We start from the raw sequence: 25,397 nt of genomic DNA on the forward strand, positions 1-25,397 counted from the left end.
AGCAATAAAAGGGAGGACAAATTGCAATCGCCGGGCGCCTTCTGCACCTCATACATTGGCCACCGTTTCTCCAAATCACTTCCCCTCACTATCATCAGCATTTCTGCTTTCCATGACACGGAAACAAACCAAGACAGAGTGGCCGTGTTTGCGCGGTTACACGTGTGTGTGCGTGTCCAAACGCCCTCATGTCAGCAACGGCGAGGGTAGGAGACATCCGTAAACGTTTGCACGCAAATAGGATCGTTATTTTTCATTTTCAACCTAGACAAGCGCTGGATTAATTCCATCAAACCTGGGCGACGTGTTGATTACGTGGCACAAAATCATCATCAGTATGTCATGTTGTTGTTGTTTTTTTCTAATAATAGAATTTATTGAATTTGAGGACAAAAACAGTAATTAAAAGAATGCTGATTTCTACAGTAGACACACAATTCTACTTCACACCCACTTCGCCGAGCTGGTGTGACAGTAAAAGTGGGGTGGGGGATAATGGAAGATGCACTCTGACTTCTACTGCTGCTGAGCTGGGTGCTATTTCACTCCCACACTTGTTAGCCAGAAGAGGCGCGTGACAGCGGGAGCCGCCAAAGGCTTCTTCTCCACTGGATGATCTGCGGCTGACGAGGTTTACAGGAGACATTTTTATGAGCGGGTCTTCCCTTAACAAACAAGCCTGTACAATGGCATTTCGTTTAACCCGAAAAGCTCGCCAAGGGACATCGTGTGCCTTTCCGTTTTTTGTTCCATTTTCAGGCTGTGTCGTACGCGTATCCGTAGGAAGTGCCAGGGGATATACATTTTTAATTGTCATCTGTTCAGTAAATGAGCACAAAATGAAAAAGCTACAAACACACAGAAACACACATCCCCTTTGTTTTAAAATGTTCGAAGTGGACAGGCAGATTTCTACAGAACCCCTAAAGTGACATGGGAGAAAAAAGAAAAAAAGTTTCTTGTCCGGACGAGAAACTTTTTCATCCAAACAAGAAACATTTTTTTTTTTTTGTCCCATGTCACTTTAGGGGCTCCGTAGATTTCGCTTTTTTTTTCTCTTTCATTTGTGGCACTACATTTCGCATTCAAAGCATGCAGTAAAATGGGGCACAGTTGAGGTTTTTCTTCAAGGGTGCCTCACAACTGAAACACTAAGTGAGTATTGATGTTGGATAACAAGTGTCTTTCCTTGTAAAAGTCCAAATTCTGTGTTATAGACTAAATAAAGGTTTAACCCACACAAATTTAGCGGACACATTTTAGGGGAAAAAAATGATGGTGGACACTTAAGGAGGACATGTATTTTAAGGCATGGTGAGTAAAGCTGCAAATCTAACTAGCTTGAAAAATATCTGCGAACACACTACTTGCAAAAGGTACTCAACATTTGGGTGAAATTTAAGCATGATCCGAAAATGCGTTCTAACTTTTTAAGATGACCTTTATTTGACCTTCTCAAAACTTTTGAATAACATGAACAGTTGGTCAATGTTTCACAGCTTGAACAATTCGCTGTTTTCTATTAAAAAAAAAAAAAAAAAAAAAAAACTGAACTGAACTGCAAAATTCTCCACAGATTTTTGATAACGAAAATTTCCACAGAAATCTACTTCCCGTCTGGCTTTTCCAGTCTCTCTGAATCGGTTGCAAACATCTCAGTTTGTTGATCAATTGTTCGTCTGTCATAATGTGAGCAGCATGATGCGGAGGGCTGTTTAAATCCCAATTCTAAGTGACGCAGGAAACATCGGCTGATGTGTGGCTCAAACCTCTGTTTGCCATTCAGCTCCTTGTTAGAGAAGAGCAAAAAGTGCTGAAACATTCAACAGTTGGACGCGTATCGAAAAGTTGAGAAAAGGTCAAATCAATAACACGGTTGCAACGGTTATAAAGAATTTCAGGTCGATTCTGAAATTTCACGCACAGGAACTTTTTCTGAGGAATGTATTTGGAAGGGGGAGGAAAAAAAAAAGAAAAGAAAAACAGTGAACCTTGACCCCATGAACGTGCGTGATCCTCATATGGTCTCCTCCACGATGAACTCGATGGAGTGCTGCGGGGACTGCGAGGCGTCCATCATGGTGATCTCGCTGCCGTCCATGGTGATGGTGGGGATGGTGATGCCCTGCGCGCTCAGCATGGACGAGGGCAGGATGACCACCTGCGAGGTCCCGTCGATGCCGGTCAGCTCCTCGGCGGGGATCATGACCGCCTCGCCGCCGCCCTCGCCGGCCTGCAGCACGTAGATGGTCTGCATGCCGCCGTCCTCCACCTCCACCTGGGTCGTCTCGGCCAGCGACGACAGCACCTTGGCGCCCTCCAGCACCTTCTGGACCTGCGCCGCCTCGTTGGCGCTGGCCACCTCCTCGGCGGCCTGGGCGGCCTGGTCGCCGTGCTGGCGGATGTGCTTGTCCAGGTTGGAGCGGGAGCGGAAGGAGGCGGGGCAGTTGGGGCACGGGTAGGGCTTCTCGCCGCTGTGGGTGCGGGCGTGCTCGGTGAGGCGGGCCGCCACGCTGAAGCTCTTGCCGCAGATCCAGCAGCAGAAGGGCCGCGCGCCGCTGTGGATGCGCTCGTGGTCCTGCAGGTGGGGCAGCTGGCGGAAGCATTTGCCGCAGGTGGTGCACTGGGGGAGGAGGACGGAAGAGGAGAATGTAAATTGAGCCGACAAAACCATTAACACATTTGATCCCAAAAACATATAAATATGTTCTATTTTAAATGTTTTAGGTGTGCCAAAGACGTATTTATACGTTTTTATGCTTTTGTTTTTTTTTTGTTTTATGCTAGAGCTTACAGAAGGCTTTGAGAGACCATTAGATCCTCCCATTGCTTGATCCAACAAATCCGAATCATGCAAACTCCACGAAACACCTGAGCAAAGTCACAACTAACTACATGACTTACTGTACCATTAAACACATCTTGATGACCGTGGCAGTGTGTTGTTTTATCACACTTTTGATGAAGTGGAAGTGAATAACAACACACTTTATTACAACACATCATCATCATCCTCTGCTGCTTGATCCGCATTTGTGATTTGTCATTTTTATGAGTGACTACACAAAACCGCAGTTATCATTTTTGTGGCTTCCGTTATTTCGTCTTATTCAACTTTGCCGGTAAACTCGGCCGCAAACGCACGTTTGCTCTCTCAGTCAGCTCAAAGTCCACTTTGACCTCAATTAACATTCAAGCCACACGATGGCCTGCGTGTCGCTTCTCCAATCAAAACATCCCATCTCTGAGCTCGGCCAGAGAGGAGATGCTGCGCGGCTGCCAACGTGAAATTAATTTCCAGAGCGGCACGCAGGGCGGGTTGGTGGGTAGAGTTGATGTCACCGGCGCGGCAAAGATGGAGGGTCGTCATTGGGGATGGGGGCGAGCTTCCCAGAATAGAATCAGGCACAGAGGAGAGCTGACAGGCCCTAATTCAGACCGGCCATTAATCACAAGTACAGCAAGGGAGGAAACACCCGCAGGACACACACACACACGCAGTGCAAATGGCTCCGGTCCAGAAGTGGCGAAATGGCCGCAGCGGGGAGCGGCGTGTGGCGCTGAATGCTAGATTTCAATTTGTGATGTAGGTAATGAAAAACGGGGCTTCCCAAAGATGAAGGAAAGACGACTTTTGCCGATCCTTACCTCGAAGGGCCTCTCGTCGGTGTGGGTCCTCATGTGAACCTGGTAGGTGGAGTTGTAGGCGAAACCCTTGAAGCAGATCCCGCACTCGAAGCGGATTCGGTTCTTGGTCTTGCCCATTTTGCCCTGGCAGTGGGCCAGCACGTGCTCCTCCAGGGCCCTGTTGGAGATGAAACGGCGCCGGCAAGGCCTCACCGGGCACTTGAGCGGCGTTTGGCCGGTGTGGGACAGCCGGTGGAGATCCAGGCCCTCCTGGGTCATGCAGCGGTGGCCACACAGGTCGCACTCAACCTGAGGGGGGGTAAAGTGGTTCAGACTTTCAGGTCCAGAACGTCATACACAACATCTTCCTATTTTACCTGTCAGATTTTGGCTGTTTCGATGACACTTCAGATAACATACTATCACAATGATATACAGCAGAATATCTTTTTACATTTCAGTGACAAAAGCATGACTTTATTTTAGTTAGTGGTTATTAGTTTTTAGAGCGGCTCTGTTAGTTTTTATTTTTTTTAGTTATTTCAAAAATGCTTAGTTGTAGTTTCAGTTCGCTTTAGTATTCGTTTTCATTTTTAAAAAATGTGTATTACTTGTGTGCAAGATATAATAAACACCAAATGAAAAAAGCAATGCATTTCTTACCTAGCATTGCGTTTCGGCTGAATTAAATGAAAAAGCAGGCACGGCGAGCCGTTGGAGCCAAAAGTCAAACACGCAAAATTGTCAGCTAGGAGCGACGGCATCTGAACCTTTTCTATTGGCTGCTGCTAGATGATGTCACTTCTGTGTGACACGCTTTGAAACGTCCTTATTCTAATTAATATCAAAATAAATATACTTCAATCACATTTAAAATCAACCCCAAAGCCTCATGTACTAAATTAATTACCGAAGATGAAAAATTAGATCATTTTCACTACAATCATCGTTAGTTTTGTAAATGTAAAATGTAGTTTCAGTTAGTTTTATTTTTTCTCTCTTTTTTTTTTTTTAAACATTTTCGTTTTTTATTTTATTTTGATGTTTTGGGAATTTTAGTTTAAATTATTTCCTTAGTTTTAGTTAACTAAAATGCAGTCAGCCGGTTTCTCCGTCAAACGTCTCCAGTTAGTCCAAAATGCTGCCACTTGCCTCTTAACTGAAACACGGAAGAGGGAGCCTATTTACCCTATTTTGACCTCCCTCCACCAAAACTCAGCAACCAATCGGAGAAGGGCTTCCATGTGTCTAACTTCAGTTTGCACTTGTAAAAGTTGTATTCCAAAAACAGAGGACAAAAATGCTCACCTGTCCAGTGGAGCGGCCTCGGCCCTGTCCTCGCCCGCGTCCGGTGTTCTTCTCCTCCTCGGAGCCGGTGCAGCGCTGCTGGTGGATTTCCAGCACAGACTCATTGATGAACTGGGACGAGCAGTGAGGACAGACGACGGGTTCCTTGTCTGAAACGGAAGAAGAAGAAAAAATTGGCCAATGAATGAAAGACACGGTCCTCGAGTGGTTAGCCAGTCTAGAAGTCCTTGGCTCAAATTCGGCTCAGGCACTCCTTTGTGGAGTTTGCATGTTTTCCTTGCTTGCGTGCGTTTTCAGTGGGAATTCCGACCTGCTTCCAAAATGCATTTCAGGTTGCTTAAAGACCCAAAATAGTGCATACTAGTTCTGAATGAGATTGTGAACGCTTTGTTTTCCAGATGCGTCCCGAGATTGGCAGTCGACCAGTCCAGGGTGTGCCACCGCAGAGACTCTAATGAGGACAAGTGCTAAAGAAAAACAGGCAGTCGCGAAACACAAGTACAAGTGCTGTTCGTTAGTGCTGATTTGTAAAACACTAACTGGGCCACATGTGAGTGATAGCGGTGAAGTCCTGCTTCACTTCACTGAGAGAGAGATATTTGACTCCATCTTAACAGCGTCGCAGTAATCAGCGCGCGTTTTGAGTTTCAGGAAGCGTACAGATTTCAATTTAGGAGCATTAATAAGCGATGACAGTATCACTGGATTCTCCGGGGAGGAAACAGGTCACATTGGCTCATCGACACTTTTCCACTTCATTTGTTCCTAAATGAAGGGAGTTTCCGATGCAAAAACAAAAAACAAAACAAAACAAACAAACAAACAAAAACAACTAACCGGAATAATAATGACTGGGAGGCATATTTTACAAGTGAACATTCAAATAGATTTTTCAGTTTTACAGCTAAAATTCAGGAGTTCCTGTTTAGGATATGCTCTTATTCTTACAGCGGCTATGTAACCAGAATTTACAGTAAATGCAAGTCACAGCGTGGTTGTAATTAGCACGAACTTGTGAGTAACCTTCAAACAGTCAAATCCAGCGAGAGTCTCCAAAATTCACAAAATTTTGCTACTTTAACCACGAGTCTACGGTGCTGCTCAATATAAACAATCAAATGTAAAACAAGAAGCAAAGCTGCAAGTATGCGTGTGACCACACTTTATTGCGATTGGACTTCAGCAGCAATTTCTGCATGGATAAAAATGCTCAGAGTCTCGACTGATCAGCTCATAAATGAATCGGTTTGTGTCCTGGTCTATTTGGGCAAAGGAAAGCGGGAAGAAGGCGGAAAAAAATAAATAAATAAAATGCCGACACTGACGGTTCATCAGCACGTCAAGGGGTCGTCACGCTAGCAGCTTGCAATCTGCTAACCATCTGTACATTTCGAGCCGAGTAGGGACGACCAGCCCAACCGGCCCCTCCTTCCCCTCGGGAATCGACCAATTAAACCTTTATTAAGGACAATCTCGCACTATGGCCTTGGTCTAATCAATGGATCAATGTCTTCAGTCATCTCTCGCTGAGCAACGACGTACCTCTGACCCCTCCTACGTACGGACTCGTCAGGCTTAATTAATGAGCCCCCCAGATTAAGATGAAGTGTCATTTACCTCCACCTTTCCCGTTCCATCCCACCTGAGACGGAGATCAATGAAGAGTCGTTGACCTAACGCATCGGCGCAACATGTCCGACGTATGTTTGGGAATAAACAAGATAGGCCAGTCGGGTGGGCGCATTTATCAGAAAGTCAATCGTAATTGACTGGGAGTAGTGCTAATAAGAACATCATCATTGAATGGATTCCATTGCGACCTAATGGAATTTTCGTTACGCGCTCATCCCTCATCTTTCAGTTGCAAACGGAAATACAAAACATTGACAGGGAAGACAACCAAAGAAAACCTAAGAGATTTTGCGGGGGGCGCAAAGCTTTTCCCACTTATTGGTCTTGCTGACGGTACAAAGTGCGCGGGTGAACGGATGCCGCATGGGGGCTCTGACCTTGATGGGTGAGCGAGTGCAGGTCCAGGTCCTTCCTGCGGCTGAACGCCTCGCCGCAATCCGGGCAGGGGAACGGGTTGCTGGTGTGGAGAAGTCTGATGATACACACAAATAGGACAATGACATTGGATACTTCTCCTTTTTTTGATGTTCTTCTTTTAAATAGTAGAAAGTTGCTCCCCTGCTAAACAATGGACATTAGCAAGAGTGTCTGAATGGCAGGAGATCAAAGAACAGCACTAAACTAAAATTGCTGTATTTATCCACTTCTTGAGGGAGCGGAGTGCTTCAACTAGCTCTTGGCAGCTCCTTAGCTCCGCACTGGAGTAACGTCAACTCCCACATACTCGTGGTTGGGGCATTTTTGGGCTCAGGCCAAAAGCTGTGGCAAGAATACAAATGTGCTCTTTTGTTAAAAATGGCGTAACTTAGCGAGAATTAGCGGAAATATTGACGGAAGCTGATTTTGCTGAGCAGCAATCGACAAATGACGGATTGCCGCTTCGGCTTGAAATATTAACGATGACGTTAGGGTATCCCAACTGTTGACGACTGCCGAATGACGGACGCTCAAATTTTATTGACACGTCCGTCTCTGGTAAACGGTCAGCACTTGTTGTGGCAGATGCCGCATGGTGAAATAGTGAGCTAGATGGTGAGAAGTTCCCTTCATTTTTTGCCATGAGAGACGGCAGCAAACTAATGACATATGTCACACATTAGTTGCCATGACTACTTCTTCCCTTTCTTCTTCTACTTTCGTTTGGAAAATACTTTTGGTGTTAAATGCCGCCACCTTCTTTAGCATACACCATCCGCCAAAACTAGGATTTACTATTTACAGCAACAAATAACCGACCAGGATTCTTCCTATGCAGGATTCTAGTTAAGGTTAAGCCATTTACATCTACATGTAACCGCATGTAATTTGATATCCTCAGATTAAAATAAAGCCTTGATGATACTGTAATGTATGTGGATAAAAATCAGATACGCATGTGATACGAAATGCATGATACACATGCGTCGACCTTAACACACCCGTGGTAAATCAAAACGAACACATCGACCAGTCGTTTAAACTTCTAACTTAATGTGCATGTATTATGTATGTATATACATTAAGTGCAAGCACCAAGCTATCGGATATGGGTCTCCCAAATGTAAAATGTCAGCACTATATCACATTTGTATTCTTGACATGAAGTCTAAATCCAGCCTTGGATAAGTTTGAAGTACAATTGATCTAATCAGGGCGAATAAGGACTGCTACGTTCAAATAATATAAAAGATGGCGGTAACTTCATCAGCCATTTCACAAGAAAAAACAAAAAACACACAGACGGACACGGTGTACAAACTTCCTCTGTCCCTTCCCGTGTCCTCTCAATTTTCTTGGCCCGTCTGTCAATCATACGTGGCTGAGACTCAAGGACGTAGACGGTGTTTGAGCACGGCGTGTTCGGGAAGCTTAAAGGTCCGGCGAGGCGGCGAAGAGACGGGAAGGGCGTTTATCGAAATCTCATCCCGCGTTCATCAGATGCATTTAAACGGGGTTGCCAAGGCTGAATGTTTTGTCTTGAGGATAAAATGGCGCCGCGAGACACGCTTCACCTACCAATCATACGAATGAAATATCCCTGGAAAAAGAAAGAAATAAAACAAAACAGAAATAAACGTTACTTGTGATGGTTGAGCTGCTCCTCCGTGTTAAAGTGTGAAGGACAGAGGGGGCACGAGAAGAGGCCATCGCCGTCGTTGTCTGGAGCACACGTCTGTCGCCAAGGACACACAGTAAAGGACGAGAAAGGAAGAAAAAAAAAAAAGATTAGTAAGCAAGGTCTTGAAAACCCTTGCTTGTGCAATACTCTTTATTCAGCCTTCAACGTAATCGTCATTTCCTCATTTCAAGTACCTATCGAATCTCTCCATGACGAAGAGAAATGATGCAATACACGGCTCACAAAAGAGCAAAAGCAGACCTGGGCCACATGCCACCAGGCCGTGGTCTCTCACCGGCATCTCGCCGTTTTTATTAAGTCAAAACAAAATAGCAATAATCAAGACAAGAGGGAGAGATGCTGTCCTCGCAAAGCTTGTTCAAACTGAAAACTACGTCTTGGGTACTGATTAATGCAAAACGTAGGCTACCAGTTTCATAAACATCTGCCACCGTTTGAGGTCCAACTACATGTCAATTACAGGTTATTCATACTAAAGCTGCAAGATGATTATTTTTGCAACCGTTCCATTTTCTCACATAGCTCCATTGGAAAATTAATTACACGCCGTTGAGTTTGAGGAAACTTTCAGTCCCCACTGTAAATGCAATTGTATGCATATTCTTCACAATGACTTGACTATATTGTAACAAAGGATGCCAGATGCTGCCAACAAAATGAATTGTTTTGTAATAATATAGAGAGATAGAGAGAAGACAGCCAAAATGAGGAAACTATTTTTTATTTTTTATTTTTTTTTTACAGTGGCAAAACACTTGAGGTACATCCTACAAAGCGGTTTGCGTTTGGTTAAATGTTTGTGTTTCGTTAACATGGAAAGCTGAAAACCGTACAGATGTGCATTCTGTTCAAGAGGCAAATGACAGCAACATGTACCGGTTTGCGTCCGCGCTTGCGACGGGGCTGGTCCGAGGTGTGAATGAGCTGGTGCCGCTTTAGGGTGGCGGCCTGGGTGAAGTCTTTGCCGCACACCTCGCAACAGAAGGGCCTGTTTCCGCTGTGACTCATGGTGTGACGCAGCAAGCTCTGCGAGTTTGTGAAGGACTTGGAACAAACCTGCACGACGACGACAACAAGAAGGCACGATGTCACGTCACTGTTATGTTAAAGTGCACAAGTGGAGCGCAGTAAGCGATTTAGGACGGACGGACGGACGGACACCTTGCAGGAGAAAAGCTTTTCTCCGGTGTGGCTGTAGACATGCGTGCGCAGGAAGACGCGCCTGGTGAAGGTTTTGCCGCAGTAGGGGCACACGTGGGGCAGAGCCGTGCGGGACCAGTCCTGCAGCAGCTTGGCAGGCGGCGGGAGGTTTGCCGTGTCCACGGCCGCGGACGCGCCGCCCTCCGCTTCCTCTTTCGTGCTTGAATCCTTGTTTGCTAAAAGAGAGAAGTAATGTCACTGCTCTGTGCCCCATTTTGAACCCTAAGGTGAGACCTGTCGATTTTGGCAGGTTACCGCCAAGGTTATTTTAGCGAACTCAAACTAACGAGAAAAAAAATAAATAAAACTAAAATTCAAAAAACTATTTCGTTAACCAAATAAAATAAAAATGAAAATGTTTTTTAAAAAAATGAAAACTAACTAAATTGCTCCCCACCTCCAGCCTGAGCCACTGATATCGCCCAACACATTGATAGAAGACGCAGCTTTCTTCTTTGGCGCCATGATGTGTGTGGGGGGGGGTGGCAAAAAAGCCAAAGATACTCCCACAAGTGCACAAGCGCTAGCACTAGCTAAGGGCTAAATAGCAGACGAGGGGAAAAAACACTGCGGGCTATATGGCGGACGAGAAACCAAAATGGCGGCCCGGGCGTTGCCGTTGTAAAGTCAAAACGCCTTAGGTTGAGTGCACCTTAACTCGAGGACTACCTGTACTAGAAATCACTTAAATTGTGGGTCCGGAAACTATCATCTATGACTTTTTTTTTTTTTTTTTTTTTATGGAATTATGGAAATTTTTCAACTTTTCAAGGAAATTCTAATTGGATGATCACCTGAATAGTTATTTGTGAACACAGCCTAAATGCAACTGTTGGCCCAAAGTACACCTACTAGAGGTACAGTATTCTTGAAGCATCTATCATCATTGGAAACAAAATCGAATCGTGACCTATAAATATCATGATACGGATGGAATCGCCAGGTACTAGGCAATTCATACCCCTACTTTTTACATTTTAAATGTCAGTAAAATAACCTTTTGTATGGAGACCACTTTACCTTTGCTGATGATCCTGAAAACTGCCCTGCTCCTCTTGGGCGCTGGCGGGTCCGCCTCGCTGGCGGCGGTGAGCAAGGAGAGCGGCCGCTTTGCGCTCTGTGCCTCCTCGTTCTCGTCGCCCGTCTCCGCCTCGTCGATGGGCCCGCACTCCAGCACGCGGTGCTGCCTGCGATGGTACAAGTACTGGGTGGTGTTCATGAAGGTCTCGTTGCAGTAGGAGCACGAGTGGAGCGGCGCGTGCAGGTCGTGCATCCCCTTGCGATGCGCCACCAGCACCGAGGCTTTGTTGAAGCTGGCGCCGCACTGGAGGCACAGGAAGAGCTCGGCGGGCTGCGCCGAGGACGTGGACGGCGCGCCGTCCGCCTCCTCCTGCCCGTCGTCCGCCGCGCTGCTCGGCGGGTACGCTTTCTCCGACAGACCGCCGGCCGCCGCTGCGCCGCCCTCGCCTTTCTGTCGATGCTGCTTGCGGTGGTAGAGGAAGAGGGTGGTGTTGAGGAAGCTCTCGCCGCACACGGTGCAGTGGTGCAGGGCCTCCTCGAAGCCGTGCGTCTTGCGGTGGGCCACCAGTTCCGAGACCAGGCCGAAGCAGGAGCCGCAGTCCACGCACAGCAGCACGGGATCGGGCTTCGGCTTTTTGACGGCGCCCCTCCTCCTGGGCGACGACTCGTCCAGCGCGGACGCCAACGTGATCACCTCGGTGGCCGCTTGTTGCGAACCTTCGCCCGCGGACGCCTCGTCGACTTGCGGTGGAGTCTGCTGGGCTCCCGCTTTGTCGGACTGGTGCTCGCTCGCGTCGCCCTCGGCGACGGTCTGCGGGTCCTCGGCGTGAAAGCCGGACTCGGGCTCGCCGTCCAAGCCGCCCACGACGACGGCCTTCAGGCAGGCGCCTTCTTTGCGGTGATGCTGCCATTGGTCCAGGCTCTTGAAGAGCTCCTCGCAGTCGCCGCACTGGTAGAGGATTCGGGGCTGGTCCAAGAGCGGGTCTTCGCTCAGCTCGGCCTCCCGGGCGACGACGTCGTCGTCCTCCTGCACTGTATTTTCAACGGCCTGCGCCGACAGCTGCTCCAGTTGCACTTGGATTTGCGGGATCAGGTCGTGTGTGAGCGATTGCTGCGGGCACACGTGGATGACGGGGGAAGAAAAGACAACAGATGATACTTTTGGTTGAAGGATAAATATTTTTGTCAACTGTTACAGTAAAAATGGTAATCAGTTTGGCATTTCCTTCCTGCAATGCCTATCAAAGTACAGTAAACCCTTGTTTATTGCAGAAGATACAGTCCAGATCCACAAACAATAGCTAACAAATCAGCCAGAGAGACCATATTATTATTATATCCAAACATCACAATACGATATCACGATATGAAGGTCACGATATGATAATTATCACGATATTGTGGGGGCGTTGGCTATATTTAAAAAAGCTCACAATATTGTAAAAAAAAAAAAAAAAAAAAAAAAAAAAGAGAGAGCTCATACAAAAAAAAAAAAAAAAAAAAAAGAACAATATTGTGTTTTGTACATCTCAAATAACAATATTGAGGCACTTACTTGCTAATGCAAGCACACATTGATCACTTCACAAGCAAATTAGGTTCCCCTTTATCTGACATTTAGCATAGATTTTAAACATAGAAGGCCAAAACATCCCTAATGAAAATTACATTGCACTAATAAACTAGCCACTAGAGGGTGCTATAAACTGCACAAATGGAAATCAACCTGACTTTCCTAACAAATTGTGTTTCTTTTAAATATTGTGAACATAACGACGACGATGTTGTGGCAGTTTTAATATCGCGATATCACGATATTGCCCTTATCGTGACATCCCTACGTGTTGAAGTTCCTATTGAACTTTTTAAGACTTACAGATAACTTTGGGAGCTCCTTGAACATTTTGTTAGAAATTTAAAAGGATGTCTAACTGCCTAAGATGTTTGTTTGTTTTTTAAACTACATTTTGAAAAGTCTGGAAAAATGTTCAATCAACATGCTTTCAGACATTACAACAGAGTCAGGACTGGCATTTGTGTTTTAAAGAAGTTGGACACCAATGTTTTTTTCCCCTTTTAGTGAAAATGAATCGGCTCCAAATATTGGTGATCGGCGTCCGTGACTCGTAACTACGGTCTGTCATTATATACCATAAATGTAGCTCCAATTGCATTTGGATTTAAATGTTTACATGCGCTGAGCGTCAACGTAAATGCTCTCTTTATGCAATGGAAACATTAACAGCTGTTATGTGGCAACATCACTTAATAAACAAACAAAATGATGGCTAAATGGAGCGGGGCTGCATCATTATGTCAAAGCTTAAGGGGCTTAACGGCTTCATCTAGCAGTGAGAGCGCGCTTGGCAAACCATCACACGGCAAGACAATAGCAATGAAAACGGCTCCCGCCACCACTTTATACACCTTCCAGCCGTCAATTAACACAGCTGCCTGCCTACTTGCCAAAAGGGACAAAATGGAGGAAGAGGAAGCACGAGCCGGGGCTGGAGAGTTCATTACTGACGGCCCGGGCAGATAGCGCGCGCGTGAAGGGAGCATCTCGGGCGTCAGTCTGCTCGACGACCTCATTACCGGCCGCGGCCGCCTGTTCCGAAGGCCCCCTCCGCATCGATTGCCATCTCGCCGATATGAAACCTTTTTCCCCCAGACTTGAGATCAAGCGCCACTTGCAAGGTCAGAGTGAGGGAAAAACTGCACTTAAGACTTGAGAACTTTTTTCTGATGGATTGGTTTGTCTTAGCGACTGCAATTTCAGATTCAGACCAATACGTTATCATTTATATTTTTATATAATGTTATGTCAGCTCAATGTCACAATGTTTTAAAGGGGACATCAAGTGGAACTCGGTTTATAGAGTGTGACGTCATCAAGTCTACCATTTGTCATTACACTTCTTTGCCTGTATTCCCTAACTTTTAACTCATTCAAACCCAAAAACGTGTAAACAATACTATGTCCTTCACTCCCAAAAAAGTATTTGGACGTGTGTTTTTTTCCTTTTTTTTATGCAAGATCATACAGAAGGCTTTGATGCAGCTTCTGGCATGAAGAGGTGGTTTAAAGCAATGATAGTTATTAGAAAAAATGGCCAGCAGGTGGCAGCAGAGTATTAGAGATCAGCCATGGCCATGTTGCAACAAGCTCTTTTTGCCAGTGTTTTCACAAGAATTGTGAATATTGATGAAACGTAGCTATATTCTAATGCTAATTGCTGCAAAACCGAAACAGGTACAAATGTACTTTTTTCCCCTGATGAAAGAAGAGATTTTAATCTTTCTTCAGGGTTTGGTCCCTATCCTCCACAAATAGCTAAGGTTCACTATACTCAAAGAAACCATCAAACAAGAGAGATTAGCTTGTAAAAATGTGACATAGTGGACAAAACTAAATGGCTAGCAAGCCATCATGCAAAACATCAGCAAGAGCAAAACAGTGAGCGTCCATGTTTGTAAGCTTTCTGACAGACAATCGAATAAAACACCACTAAATGACAGTATTACTCTAATTTGTGACACGACTTCCTCCCATACTGAAAAGGTTGAGCAATTTTACCGTCTTCATTTGATTTCATCTTATTATAACGGGATTAATCTCTTTTTCTACTTGTGAGACAGGGAGGAGTGTTAAAATATAACATTTTACGCTGCCATTGTTGTGTGGTTTTATTATGATGTAACACAATTTCAATGTATTATTTACTATAAAAAAAATAAAAAATTCTATTAAACAAATCATGTTGGAGTCTAACATGTGACAATGACTTCATCGAGGTCTATAATTGGCTTTCCTGCAAAACTCCACATTTGCAACATCGACAGCGATACAATCTGTGCTCTCAGTGAGAAAAGTGTTCAGTCCCGCTGAGCTAATCAATTTTTAGCACAAAAAGAGCTCGTCGTGTGGCCTACAAATTGTGGCAAAACAAACTCCGCGTTTAGTGCTCAGCTGCAGGTAAATGCTACCATTAAGGGATTTTTTATTATTAATCAGTGGAGCGACTGAGCACATTACGTCGATGTTCCTCTCGCTTTTTCTGCAACATTTTTGCAGCACTTTGATGGCTCATTTTATGATGTTAAATTGTTCAACACTGAAAATTTAATTGATTAAGAACTAGGACTCGACTGATTCATCGGCAGCCGATTATAATCGGCCAATTATTGGCCTTCAAACATCAGCCAATTGGGCCAAATGGCTGATTATTTTTCCCCTTAAATCGTTTTCGAAGACAACCAAAGTTTACGACGCTGTGAAAGTACGCTTAATGCACAAGTTTTTTTTTTCAATAAAAAGTGTTATATACTTACTTTTTCCTCTTCCCTAAAATGTGCTTGCACTGAGGGAAATGAATTTTTTTGATAAGGTCAAACGATGGACTTGTAATTCAAAGCAGAGAATCTTAATCGCAAACGTTTGTGCTTAAGTGACACTGAAAAAGAATTTTTTTTTTGGGGGGGGGGAGTAATTTTATGCATTATATATATATATTTAAATAATCGACAGCTTAATCGCAATTTTTTTTTTTTTTTTCTACCAAAAATCAGTATTGGCATGGGTCTCAAAAAATGGATATCGGTTGGGCCCTATTAAGAACAGTTTTTGCATTTGTCAAAGTGGGAGCCCTCATGTTTAAATTATATGTAAAGAAAACTACAACTTATTATTATTGTTATTATTATTAATTCAGGGAAGCTCCTTTTAAACCCAATCATGACACCCACCCACCCGCCTGCTCACCTGTGGAATGTTCCAAACAGATGTTTTATGAGCATTCCTCAACTTCCTCAGTTTTTTTTTTCACCAACTAAAACAATCAAGTTGATCCGTTTGAACGTTAAATATTTTGTCTTTGAATTGCATTCAATTAAATAAGGGTTGAACATGATTTCAAAACCATTGCATTATGTTTTTATTTATATTTAACAACATCCCAACATAATTGAAATTTGGGTTCGATAAATACTGATTTCAAACGGCTCTAGATGCTGTTGTGCCTTTTTTGGCGGGATAGTATTGATGGTATCTATAAGTACGATAGGATTGAGGCGGATTAGGTCAGGTAAATCTAGCAAACACACGGCCCACCACTGCAATACCAGCAAGCATTTTATTACCTGCGTCTGCAGCACCGGAACAACGATGGGCGTGACGCGGGACGCGTCGGCCTGCTCCTCCTCGGCCGTGCATGTCACCTGGTGCTTGAGCACCTCTTCCAGGGTGTTGAACTCCTTGTAGCAGGGGAAACACATGTACACGGACTGAGTCTCCATGGCCCCCTGCAGTAGACAAGAAAACATTCGGAAAGATTCATGTGCTGCAACTAAAAACAACAACAACAAAAAAGACTGACATGTTTTAATGTGTGCATTATGAACGTGCTTCCGTTGCAAACATTGCCGTCGCCTGATGGAAGAGCAGGGTGCCGGGAAGTTGTGTGATGTCATCTTATGATGCACTCAAGGACACTTCCTTGAAGCCATGTTGTGCAAGAGCCATCTCTGGCTTGCACTCGGCGCTTCCATCGTCGTGACAACACAATAGGCTCGCTACGACGGCGCTTCCTGGCTTTGTGGGATTTTGCATTCCTCTTTGCAGGATTCCACGAGTGCTTTGTGTCGGTAATAACATTGCCCTGCCAAACCTGCGAGGCCTGTAAGCGCCTCACCTAAATGCCTGTTAACAACCTGCTTTCGCGACTAAAGACAGTCCTCTAATGGTGCATTTGTGAACGCGGGAAAGGTTTGGGGGGGGGGGGGGGGCACTCATTTCAGCTTATAAAACAAGGACAAAAGACTTAATATTTGTGCTTAGTGGCAAAAATCAAATCAAGGATTCTAAAGTGACTACAATATTGTGTTGCCATTTGCTTTTAACAACCCAAAAATAAAATGGTTCACAAGATGGGGTCGTGTGAGATAAAACAGGGCCAAAGGATTAATATTTGGGCTTTGTGGATTATAGATTGTGCTCAAACGGTAATTTGAGAGTGTCTACTATGTTCTGCCTTTAATAATCACACTGAGAAAAAAAAAGACAGCACTAATGATGATGTGTGTGTTTGATTAACAATAAAACAAAAACAAAAAAAACAATTTTCTATAGCACTTGTTCTCATTAGGGTCACTGTGCACTGTCTATGCCAGCTGACTTTGGCCAAGAGGCGAATGGTTGCCAATATATAAAATATATATATGTATTTATTTTTATTTTTTTTTAGGAATAAAGGAGTCGACTCAAACTGGAATCGGTGGTATCCTTGTGTTGTAGCACTTTTCGAATAATTATATTTAGACTGCTGTTATTTTGTTGTGCTTGCATTTTGCAATAGACCAGTATTTACTGCTCTCCATTTGTGTAGTAGCCTATCGCCAGGAGTTTTGTTTGCAAATGTACTTTCTTTGTTTATGTATACTGTGAGGATGGGCAGAAAATTGATGTTTGCTTTTTTTTTTTTTCATTTTATGTATAATACATTGTATTATGACGTGAATTGTGTCGCACTTTCTTGGTCTGATCACTTCTGAAAAATAAAACTTGGTCTCAGTGGATTGTTTCACTGGGGCAAAATTATATAAGATATGATGCAAACGCCACAAAAAGGCAGATATTTGAACTTCGGTGTTTTCAATAATCACATTTTGAGACGTGGAAATAGTTGTGTATGTGCAGAAAAATATATAAAGTATTAAAATTAATGTGTCCCTCCCTGTTTAGGAACAGTTTATTCAAATCATTTGGTGTCTCGACTGTTACTTTCGCCCACTGACATGTTCCTTCAAAGAAGGCACATTTTAGCCCACCCCGCGATATTATTATTGTTCCTGTTATGGTGATAAAGCTTCTCGCAAAATCGATCTTCGTTAAAATGTCGTTAATCAAAGTATTTTGTAGCTCAAAGCCGACCAAGTACAACATTAAAGCCAAACTGCCTGTCTTTGATCGTGGGCCTTTTACGTAACGTCCACACACAAATTCAAAGGATCAACACTTCCCCGTTGGAGCCTTACTTAGAAAGCAAAAACGCAAAGTGTAAAACGCGCAGATACGCAGAGGGTTGCGTTTTGGTTGAAACTGTGGTCATAGGTTTGACGACGGCTTGACGCTAGACAGCTAGCTTAGCAATAGCCGCCTTGTACGCAATGTTGACAAGGACCGTTGAGCTAAATGGCCGCCCCGTTCAGTAGCAAAAGCTAACGGCGTGACAGCTAGGTAGCTCCAAAAGCTAACGAAACGGCCTCGTCTTCTTCGGACACGTTGAAGCATCTCAACCGGCTACCATAACGGCCATTCCCCTGAACCACCTCCTAATGATCACTTTTGCCTCCTTGTCGACGTTCTACTATCAAGGCGGAGGAGAAGAAGAAAACGGAGAAGAAGAATCAAGCGAAGGAGAAGAAGAAGAGAATACTTAAGACGGAGGGCGGGATACCCTTCTTCGGTGGTATAATGGCGCCGATAGTATAAAAAGCTTCGTATCGCCGTCCGTCCCCCTCCCCGGTGAAATTGAACGTAAATTAACACACACGTCAGGAAATGTAGCACAAAGTGTCAAATACCAGTGATTAAATGTCGAGTAACTCACTGCGGCTTGCCAGTTACGTTTTCGCGTCGAGGCTCGACGGGGAACTAGGACAACAAGTTGAGTCAGGGCTTCTTTGGAAAGAAGCGTGGCGCTGATTTGCCCGGGTGGGGCCACCGAGTCGGCCAATGGCGTTCGCCGACACTAACATTTGAGGGAGAAACGCGCGCTACTTCTGACAACTAAATCAGTACATTCAAATAAAATAAAATGCACACCCTGGTGATAGTAGTACTCCCTTCAAATTCTGCACTTTGGAGGACCAAAATTATATAAATAAATAATTCACTAAATGTGTCATAAAATATTTAAAATTAATGTATGTCAATACTGCATTCATGTAACTTCCAATATATTGTAATTATGTCAATATTACGTAATTATATATTTAAATGTGATTTTAAAATATATTGAATAATTTTGATATTTACTTTTATCACATCTGCCTCCCAGTTCTGAGGACTCGGGTTCGAGTCCAGGCTCCGGCCTTCCTGGGTGGAGTTTGCATGTTCTCCCCGTGCCCGCGTGGGTCTTCTCCGGGTACTCCGTTCTCCTCCCACATTCCAAAGACATGCATGGCTGGTTAATTGGGCGCTCCGAATTGTCCTTTGGTGTGCTTGTGAGTGTGGATGGTTGTTCGTCTCTGTGTGCCCTGCGATTGGCTGGCAACCAGTTCAGGGTGTACCCCGCCTTCTGCCTATAGCCAGCTGGGATAGGCTCCAGCACCCCCCGCGACCCTTGTGAGGAATAAGCGGTCAAGAAAATGGATAGATGGATGGACTTACCCATTTCATTTTGGCTCCCTTGTTCATCATGAAATAATTATACAGTATCTGTCATTGTGTTCCATCAAATTCAGAAAATTGCCATTAATTTCTTGTGAGTTTGAAGGGAAAATGCTATATTAGTTCCCGCCCCCCACATACATGGACCTATCAAATTTTATGTTGCTAAGTTTGGCTGGAGGAGAACAAAAACGGTTCCGGCGTGGTTCTATTTTTGTTAGACATGACTATCAAATTTTATGTTACTTTGTTAAACTTAAGCCTGAATTAAAAAAACAAAAACACTTCTGTTTGATGACGTTGGTATCAATACAGCTATTGAGACCAACCCACCTCACTTGAAAACACATTTTGTACATTGACCGTCTATTTCTCCGATTTGTCCTTGTATTGGTTGAGTGCGTCATCCTGGGTGAGATTGAAAGCGGGACGTCTGTACTGTAACATTGAAAGTTGCGCTCTTCACTTTCTCCAACAAGAAAAATAAATGCTGCTGAATACAAAGTAGACCTTTAAGGTTTTTTTTTGTGTTTTTTTTTTTTACATTTTTAAAGAGACTTCTAATGGGGCTGCAAATCAGAAGAGCTTTTACAATATTTCTGACCTTCACTGGTCTTTAACATTTCAATGGGGAGTTTTTAACAACAAAGCTCAGCACACATTCACAAATCCAGAGTGCATCGATATTTAAGCACTACCAATTTCGCTCTCACATACACACACTCAAGACTACCTCGAGGCTCTAATTTGAAATTCAGACAAGACTCCTCTTGAAAAGCACAGTAGGTTTTAATGAAGTCTGGTGTTGCGCGGACCTTATTCTTTTTGTAGAAGGAACATTTACGTGCTTGCTGGTGCACACTCTGCTGACTCGTTTTTTTTCTAAATGCACATGCTCAAATAAATGTTCGTCCTGGTGCAGCTCGACCCATTCATGAATTAGCCTCTCAGTCACAAGTGTACAAACCTTAATGAGATCCAATACAAAAGCTGGTCTGGAACAGATATCCTCCAGTTACAAACTTATAGTACATAATCTGGGTTCGAATCTCAGCTGATTTAAAAAAAAATATATATATATTCATGTTAGGTTCACTGAACACTGTAAACGTGTGAAGTTATGTGCCCTGCAGTTGCCATCCAAGTCAACAAAAATCATCCTGTTCTCTCTCCACTGTCAATCAGGTGGCTTTTAAAGTAGTTTTAGATCTAGTATTTTAGCCAAAATTAATGAACTTAGTCCCTGAAGTTGTTCATCAGGAGATTTCTGGACATCGAACTCGCACACTCCGTTATGTTGAGAAAAGAGCACAACAGGTGGAAAAAAGGAAGTAGTGGCAAGACATATGAAGCTTCATCACGCTAATGTTTTTTTCCCTTCAAGGTTATTCCGCTGTGTGCGGTGGCGGATGCGGAGCGTGGCTTGTGGCCCATCTGGCCGCAAGCCAGCTCTTTAATACCCATTTGGCGTCTGGTTCAGCAGTCTGGTAGGAGTTGCTCATCCTCCGGTCGGTCGGCGGGGCGTCCGAGGGCAACGCTTGGATTGACTCGCCGCTCTGTAAATAATAGTTAATGCGGCACAATGGAAGCTGGCTGTGCTTGCTCCCGTCACCAATTTGATAAGTGTCGGGCCGGTTGATAAACAAAGGAGAGGGAGATTCAATAAAACCACTGTGCATGTATAAAGTGTTAGCAAAGTCACAAGGGACAGTCAATATTGTCCTGATGGGGGGGCGGAAAGGAAAATAACGTCAGCAAGTTGGAAGAAGTGACACAAAAAAGTGTGGAGTCAGCACATTTTCGAGAATTTTTGCTGATCACTGAAGTAAATGTTGACTGTGTACCTAGTTTGCCTTTTTGTGCAGGTAGCAGCCAAAAGTTTCATCATACAATCATTAATGTTCAATTGCATCCACATTTACCACTCCTCCCCAGGGTTGCGCAGAAACTGACTGTTGGACGAAAGACAATCTACACTGGTCTGGATTGGTTGCCATTCAATGACACGACAGACTGGCAATCGTTCAATTGACTGGTACTGAGGCAGGAATCGCGCTCACACTGACTGAAAGAACTGGAGGGATATTTGCTCGTGAGCTTACTAAATAAATACCCAGGAGGATGCAGATCTAAGGAAGGTTCAGTGCACTTCCCCTCAGGTGAAGTGCTTGGGAAGGAAACCTAGACAGCTTTCCTCAAGTGCAGACTCTGGAAGGATTTAACCACCCATTTGCAGTCTCATAGGGTTTCCAGCATTCAAGGCTAGCCTCTGGTGCAGAACTCAAGATGGATGTCTCGACAGCGCTCCTTCGGGGCAGTCTCTCAGTGATTCCGCCCGAAAAAACTCTGGTGCTGTTTTCCAGGAGGGATTCTCTGACTACAAGTACGCGTTTTAAGAAGGACAGCCTTAGACTGCCTTCCTCAAGACAAGTTTCTTCAAGGTGTTCACTCCTGGAGGGGTTCCATCAGACTACTCCCATTAGTTTCACTTCTGGGAAAAACAGTCCACTTCCCTTTCAAATGCAGGTCTCGGCAAAACTGCCCTCGTGTGGTGTTCGGAAGGATTCCATGATGCTGCCTACCCTCCAGCTGGGATATCATCACACTACCCATCTCAGGTGCAACCTCCTGCGGTGGGATTCATTGGACTGCCTCGCAGTCAAGCTTCTATTGATTATCGTGCAACGTTACGTCGTCGACAACTTCATCCCAGTCTTACAAGAGAATCATTTGATAACCACGATGTCCTCTGGAAACACCAACGTCGGCAAGCCAGCCCCAGCCTTTAAAGTCACAGCTGTTGTGGATGGACAGTTCAAGGACATCCAGCTATCAGACTACAAAGGAAAGTATGTGGTGTTCTTCTACCCCCTGGACTTTACATTTATCTGCCCCACTGAGATTGTGGCGTTCAGTGTCAGAGCGAAAGAATTCCGCAAAATTGGCTGCGAGGTGCTCGGCTGCTCCATAGACTCACTTCAGTCACTTGGCCTGGATTAACATGCCTAGAAAATCAGGGAGGTCTGGGTAACATGAAAATCCCCCCTGCTGGCAGACCAAAGAGCATTTCCAGAGACTACGGTGTGGTGAAGGGGGATGACGGCATTTCATACAGAGGTCTGTTTGTGATTGACGACACTCTTGGTGGGATTCAACAGAGTACTCCTCGTACAGTCTCTGCAAGAATCAGTACGCTTCACCAAAGGTGCGATCTCCCAGGAGGGTTTATATCAATCTGCCAACTCCACCTGGGTGTAATCTCTTGGGAGGATTTCAATAGCCGCAGGGATACCAACATTCTGCCTATCCTCAGACACACCTCTAGTGAATTTCATCACTTAGGGTACAGTATGGTGGAAGTCTATGTTAGGCAGGGTGAAGTGTTAACTACACCATCAGATTTCTCTCCTAGGACAAAATCTCTGGCGAATTCCTTCTCATGCAGTATTTGAGTGGTTTACTCTTGGGGTAGTCTCTCGGGGGAATTCCGCAAGTTGGTCCGTCCCCTTGTGCAGTCTTGGGCAGGATTCCATTAGTGCCCCTCACTATTCCACAGAAACCTCAGATGGAATCGCTAAACGGATTCCATCAGTCCAAATCCCATACAGATTCTGTCAGACTCCCCAGTCAGTACAAACTTCAGTAAGACTAGTTTACCCAGTGCAAATGCGGCGTCTCAGAGGATTCCATCAGCATTTCCTGTTTTGTGGGCCTCTCAATCCGCCTGCCCTCAGGTGAATCCATCCAGTCTCAGAGGCTATCAGTTAGGCCCCCAAGCCCCCTCATTCGCCTCAAGTGCAGTCACCAACAGTATTCCATCAGTTTTCCGGCCTCAAGCGCAGTCATTTTTGAGTTTCAAGCTCCGGGAGGATTCCATCAACACCTCCCCTTAAGGTGCGATCTCTCTAGGATTAAATTTGTCTTTGCACGTTGGTTGGGAGTTTGCCTCAGGTAGTGGATTCTATTATTTCAGCTCTTCTTGGCCTTCCTGGTTGTTCTCTTGAGTCATGAGCTGATGTGACTCACGGCGCGACAACAGCCACAATCGCATCTTTTAAAAACAAACTCCAAGCACGTTCATGCCCAGCCTATTCATCTCTTCACCTGCATGATTTAAATGGAAGTTTAAGAACAGAGCCAAGGAACCCGCCGGGGCTTAAAAGGATAAAGTATGGCAAGAGCTGAAATGTAGCTTTAAAAAAAAAAAAAAATTCAAGCACGCTGCCAATGCCTATAAATATTCTACAAAGGACGGAGAACGTTCCTGCAAACCCCGAGACTTCATTAAAAGCTACTATTCCTTTTTAGAAGAGACTTGTGTGAATGAAAAATGATTGCCTTGAGACAGTGTGTGTAGTGAGACTTTGGTCCTAGTTAAATATCCATGTACTTTAAGATGTATGCTGAAGCTTCACTTTCTCTGAGCCATTTCTTTAGGTGCACTTGCACAATTGCTCTAAAGTTTGAATAATACTCATTTTTGATTGACAGGAAAATTTATAGCCAGAAAAATATGATGTGCCACACAAACTGCAAGTCCAAAAGTGGCACAATTTTGAGCTACCTTCAGTTTGTGAATGTCTAATACCATTTTAGTGTGTTCCGCGTTTTCTTAGGCTTTTTGCGGGGAGTGTGATGCAACCCCAAAAAGATACTGGTTTGGGTCATGCAACCACAGGATACCAGTTTAAAACATTGTAGGATTAATTGTAAATAATAAGTTATACATTTGCAGAACTGCTTCTGCTTGCAATGAAGAATGCTTTGCAATGCATTTGCATTTTTAGGGTTGGAACACCCATGTAACTAGGGCTGTGGAAAACCAAATAAATAGAGAGGGTGAGGAGAAGAATCTTCAGACTGCAGGAGTGAATTGCATCAGTCAGTTCCTCTCCTCGCGAGCCCTGAACTCAGTGTCTTATGTCCTTTTTGTGTCGTGTTTAATAGATGTCAAACAGGTAAACCTGACAAATACACTTCAAGGTTATCACGGACGCTGACCAACTTGCGGATATTAAATAAATGATTATAGGATAGAGGTGCATTCCAATTAATTAGAATAACTAAAACTATATTTCATTTGTGATGTTGAAAAGGTGAAACTCATTCTATGGCTTCATTAAACAGAATGTTTTTTTTTTTGGTTTTTTTTTTTGGTTTTTTTTTTTAAATGAGGATAATTACAGCTCAAGGCTAACAGAAGCCCAAAATTCACATCAAGAAATTTGAATATGGTATCACGAACCAATTAAAATGGTTTTAAGGACACTGATATTAGCTGGGAATTGGCCTTCTGAAAAATGTTAATTTCATGATTATTGATTTATTTTTAGAGTTTTAAAAAGACTTCTAATGGGGCTACAAATCAGAAGAGCTTTTACAATATTTCTGACATTTACTGGTCTTTAACATTTGTATGGAAAGTTTTTAACGTAAACTGTTTAGTGCGATATTCTTATTTGACATTCATCTTATTTGACGTCTATGCCAGCGACCTAGTGTGACATGTAAATCCACTCTTTTTTGCTTGATGGTGCGGTCATATTTCATTCTAACGTAAAAGACGAGCCCTGGCTCAAGCCAACAAAACTTGGGCGACAGTATTGCAAACGCCTTCCAGTTCTTTCGCCGACCGTGATGTGTCCGTGAAGGGCAAGTAGTTTTACTGTACTTTAGTTTCAATGTACAATGGACAACTTTGGAAAGGTGAGTTGTTTTATGCTTGGTGGTGAATTTCCAAAGGCCGAGCAGTTTTAACTTAGTTTCCTTGTAAAATGGTTAACTAAACTTTATATCGTGGTTAACATCTCATAAATTGTGAGGCAAAAAAAAGAAAAAAAGGTTGAAATGTACCTTGAAACGAATTCACTTGAGGATTAGAGATGGCAGCCTCTCCCAGCACAATTTTAGGCGAGGCGGGTTACGCCCTGGACTGGTCGATAGTTGATCGTTTATTTATGCCTGTCAAGAGTCAACAATGTTCAGATGTTACTTTCAATAGTCAGTAAAGTTGAGCCTGGAACAAACTGCCTTGACATATTTTTCCCGGCATTCCCGTTTTGTCCCCAACAGTGCGAGATGATTTAACACTCGCACCAATCA

At 44.0% G+C, this 25,397-nt stretch overlaps 1 protein-coding gene across 4 annotated transcripts; it reads right to left on the reverse strand.

The window, feature by feature from the left end:
* Positions 1 to 343: 343 nt before the first annotated feature.
* On the reverse strand, positions 344 to 25,358 carry znf574 (zinc finger protein 574). 4 transcript variants are annotated; one of them, XM_077526731.1, is made up of 10 exons: positions 25,149 to 25,358; positions 16,046 to 16,207; positions 10,907 to 12,017; positions 9,848 to 10,062; positions 9,563 to 9,742; positions 8,628 to 8,719; positions 6,945 to 7,039; positions 4,936 to 5,084; positions 3,649 to 3,936; positions 344 to 2,623 (listed from the first exon to the last, which is right to left on the reverse strand). In XM_077526731.1, exons 2-10 carry the CDS (start codon positions 16,199 to 16,201, stop codon positions 2,018 to 2,020), a joined length of 2,892 nt encoding a protein of 963 aa, XP_077382857.1. In that variant the 5' UTR covers positions 16,202 to 16,207; positions 25,149 to 25,358; the 3' UTR covers positions 344 to 2,017. The 4 variants fall into 4 exon arrangements, with proteins under 4 accessions (XP_077382857.1, XP_077382855.1, XP_077382856.1 ...); XM_077526729.1 differs by lacking the exon at positions 25,149 to 25,358 and adding an exon at positions 18,514 to 18,648; XM_077526730.1 differs by lacking the exon at positions 25,149 to 25,358 and adding an exon at positions 18,488 to 18,598.
* Between the last annotated feature and the right edge of the window lie 39 nt (positions 25,359 to 25,397).

Source organism: Festucalex cinctus, chromosome 7, assembly GCF_051991245.1.
Source record: "Festucalex cinctus isolate MCC-2025b chromosome 7, RoL_Fcin_1.0, whole genome shotgun sequence".
Classification (NCBI taxonomy): Eukaryota; Metazoa; Chordata; class Actinopteri; order Syngnathiformes; family Syngnathidae; genus Festucalex; species Festucalex cinctus.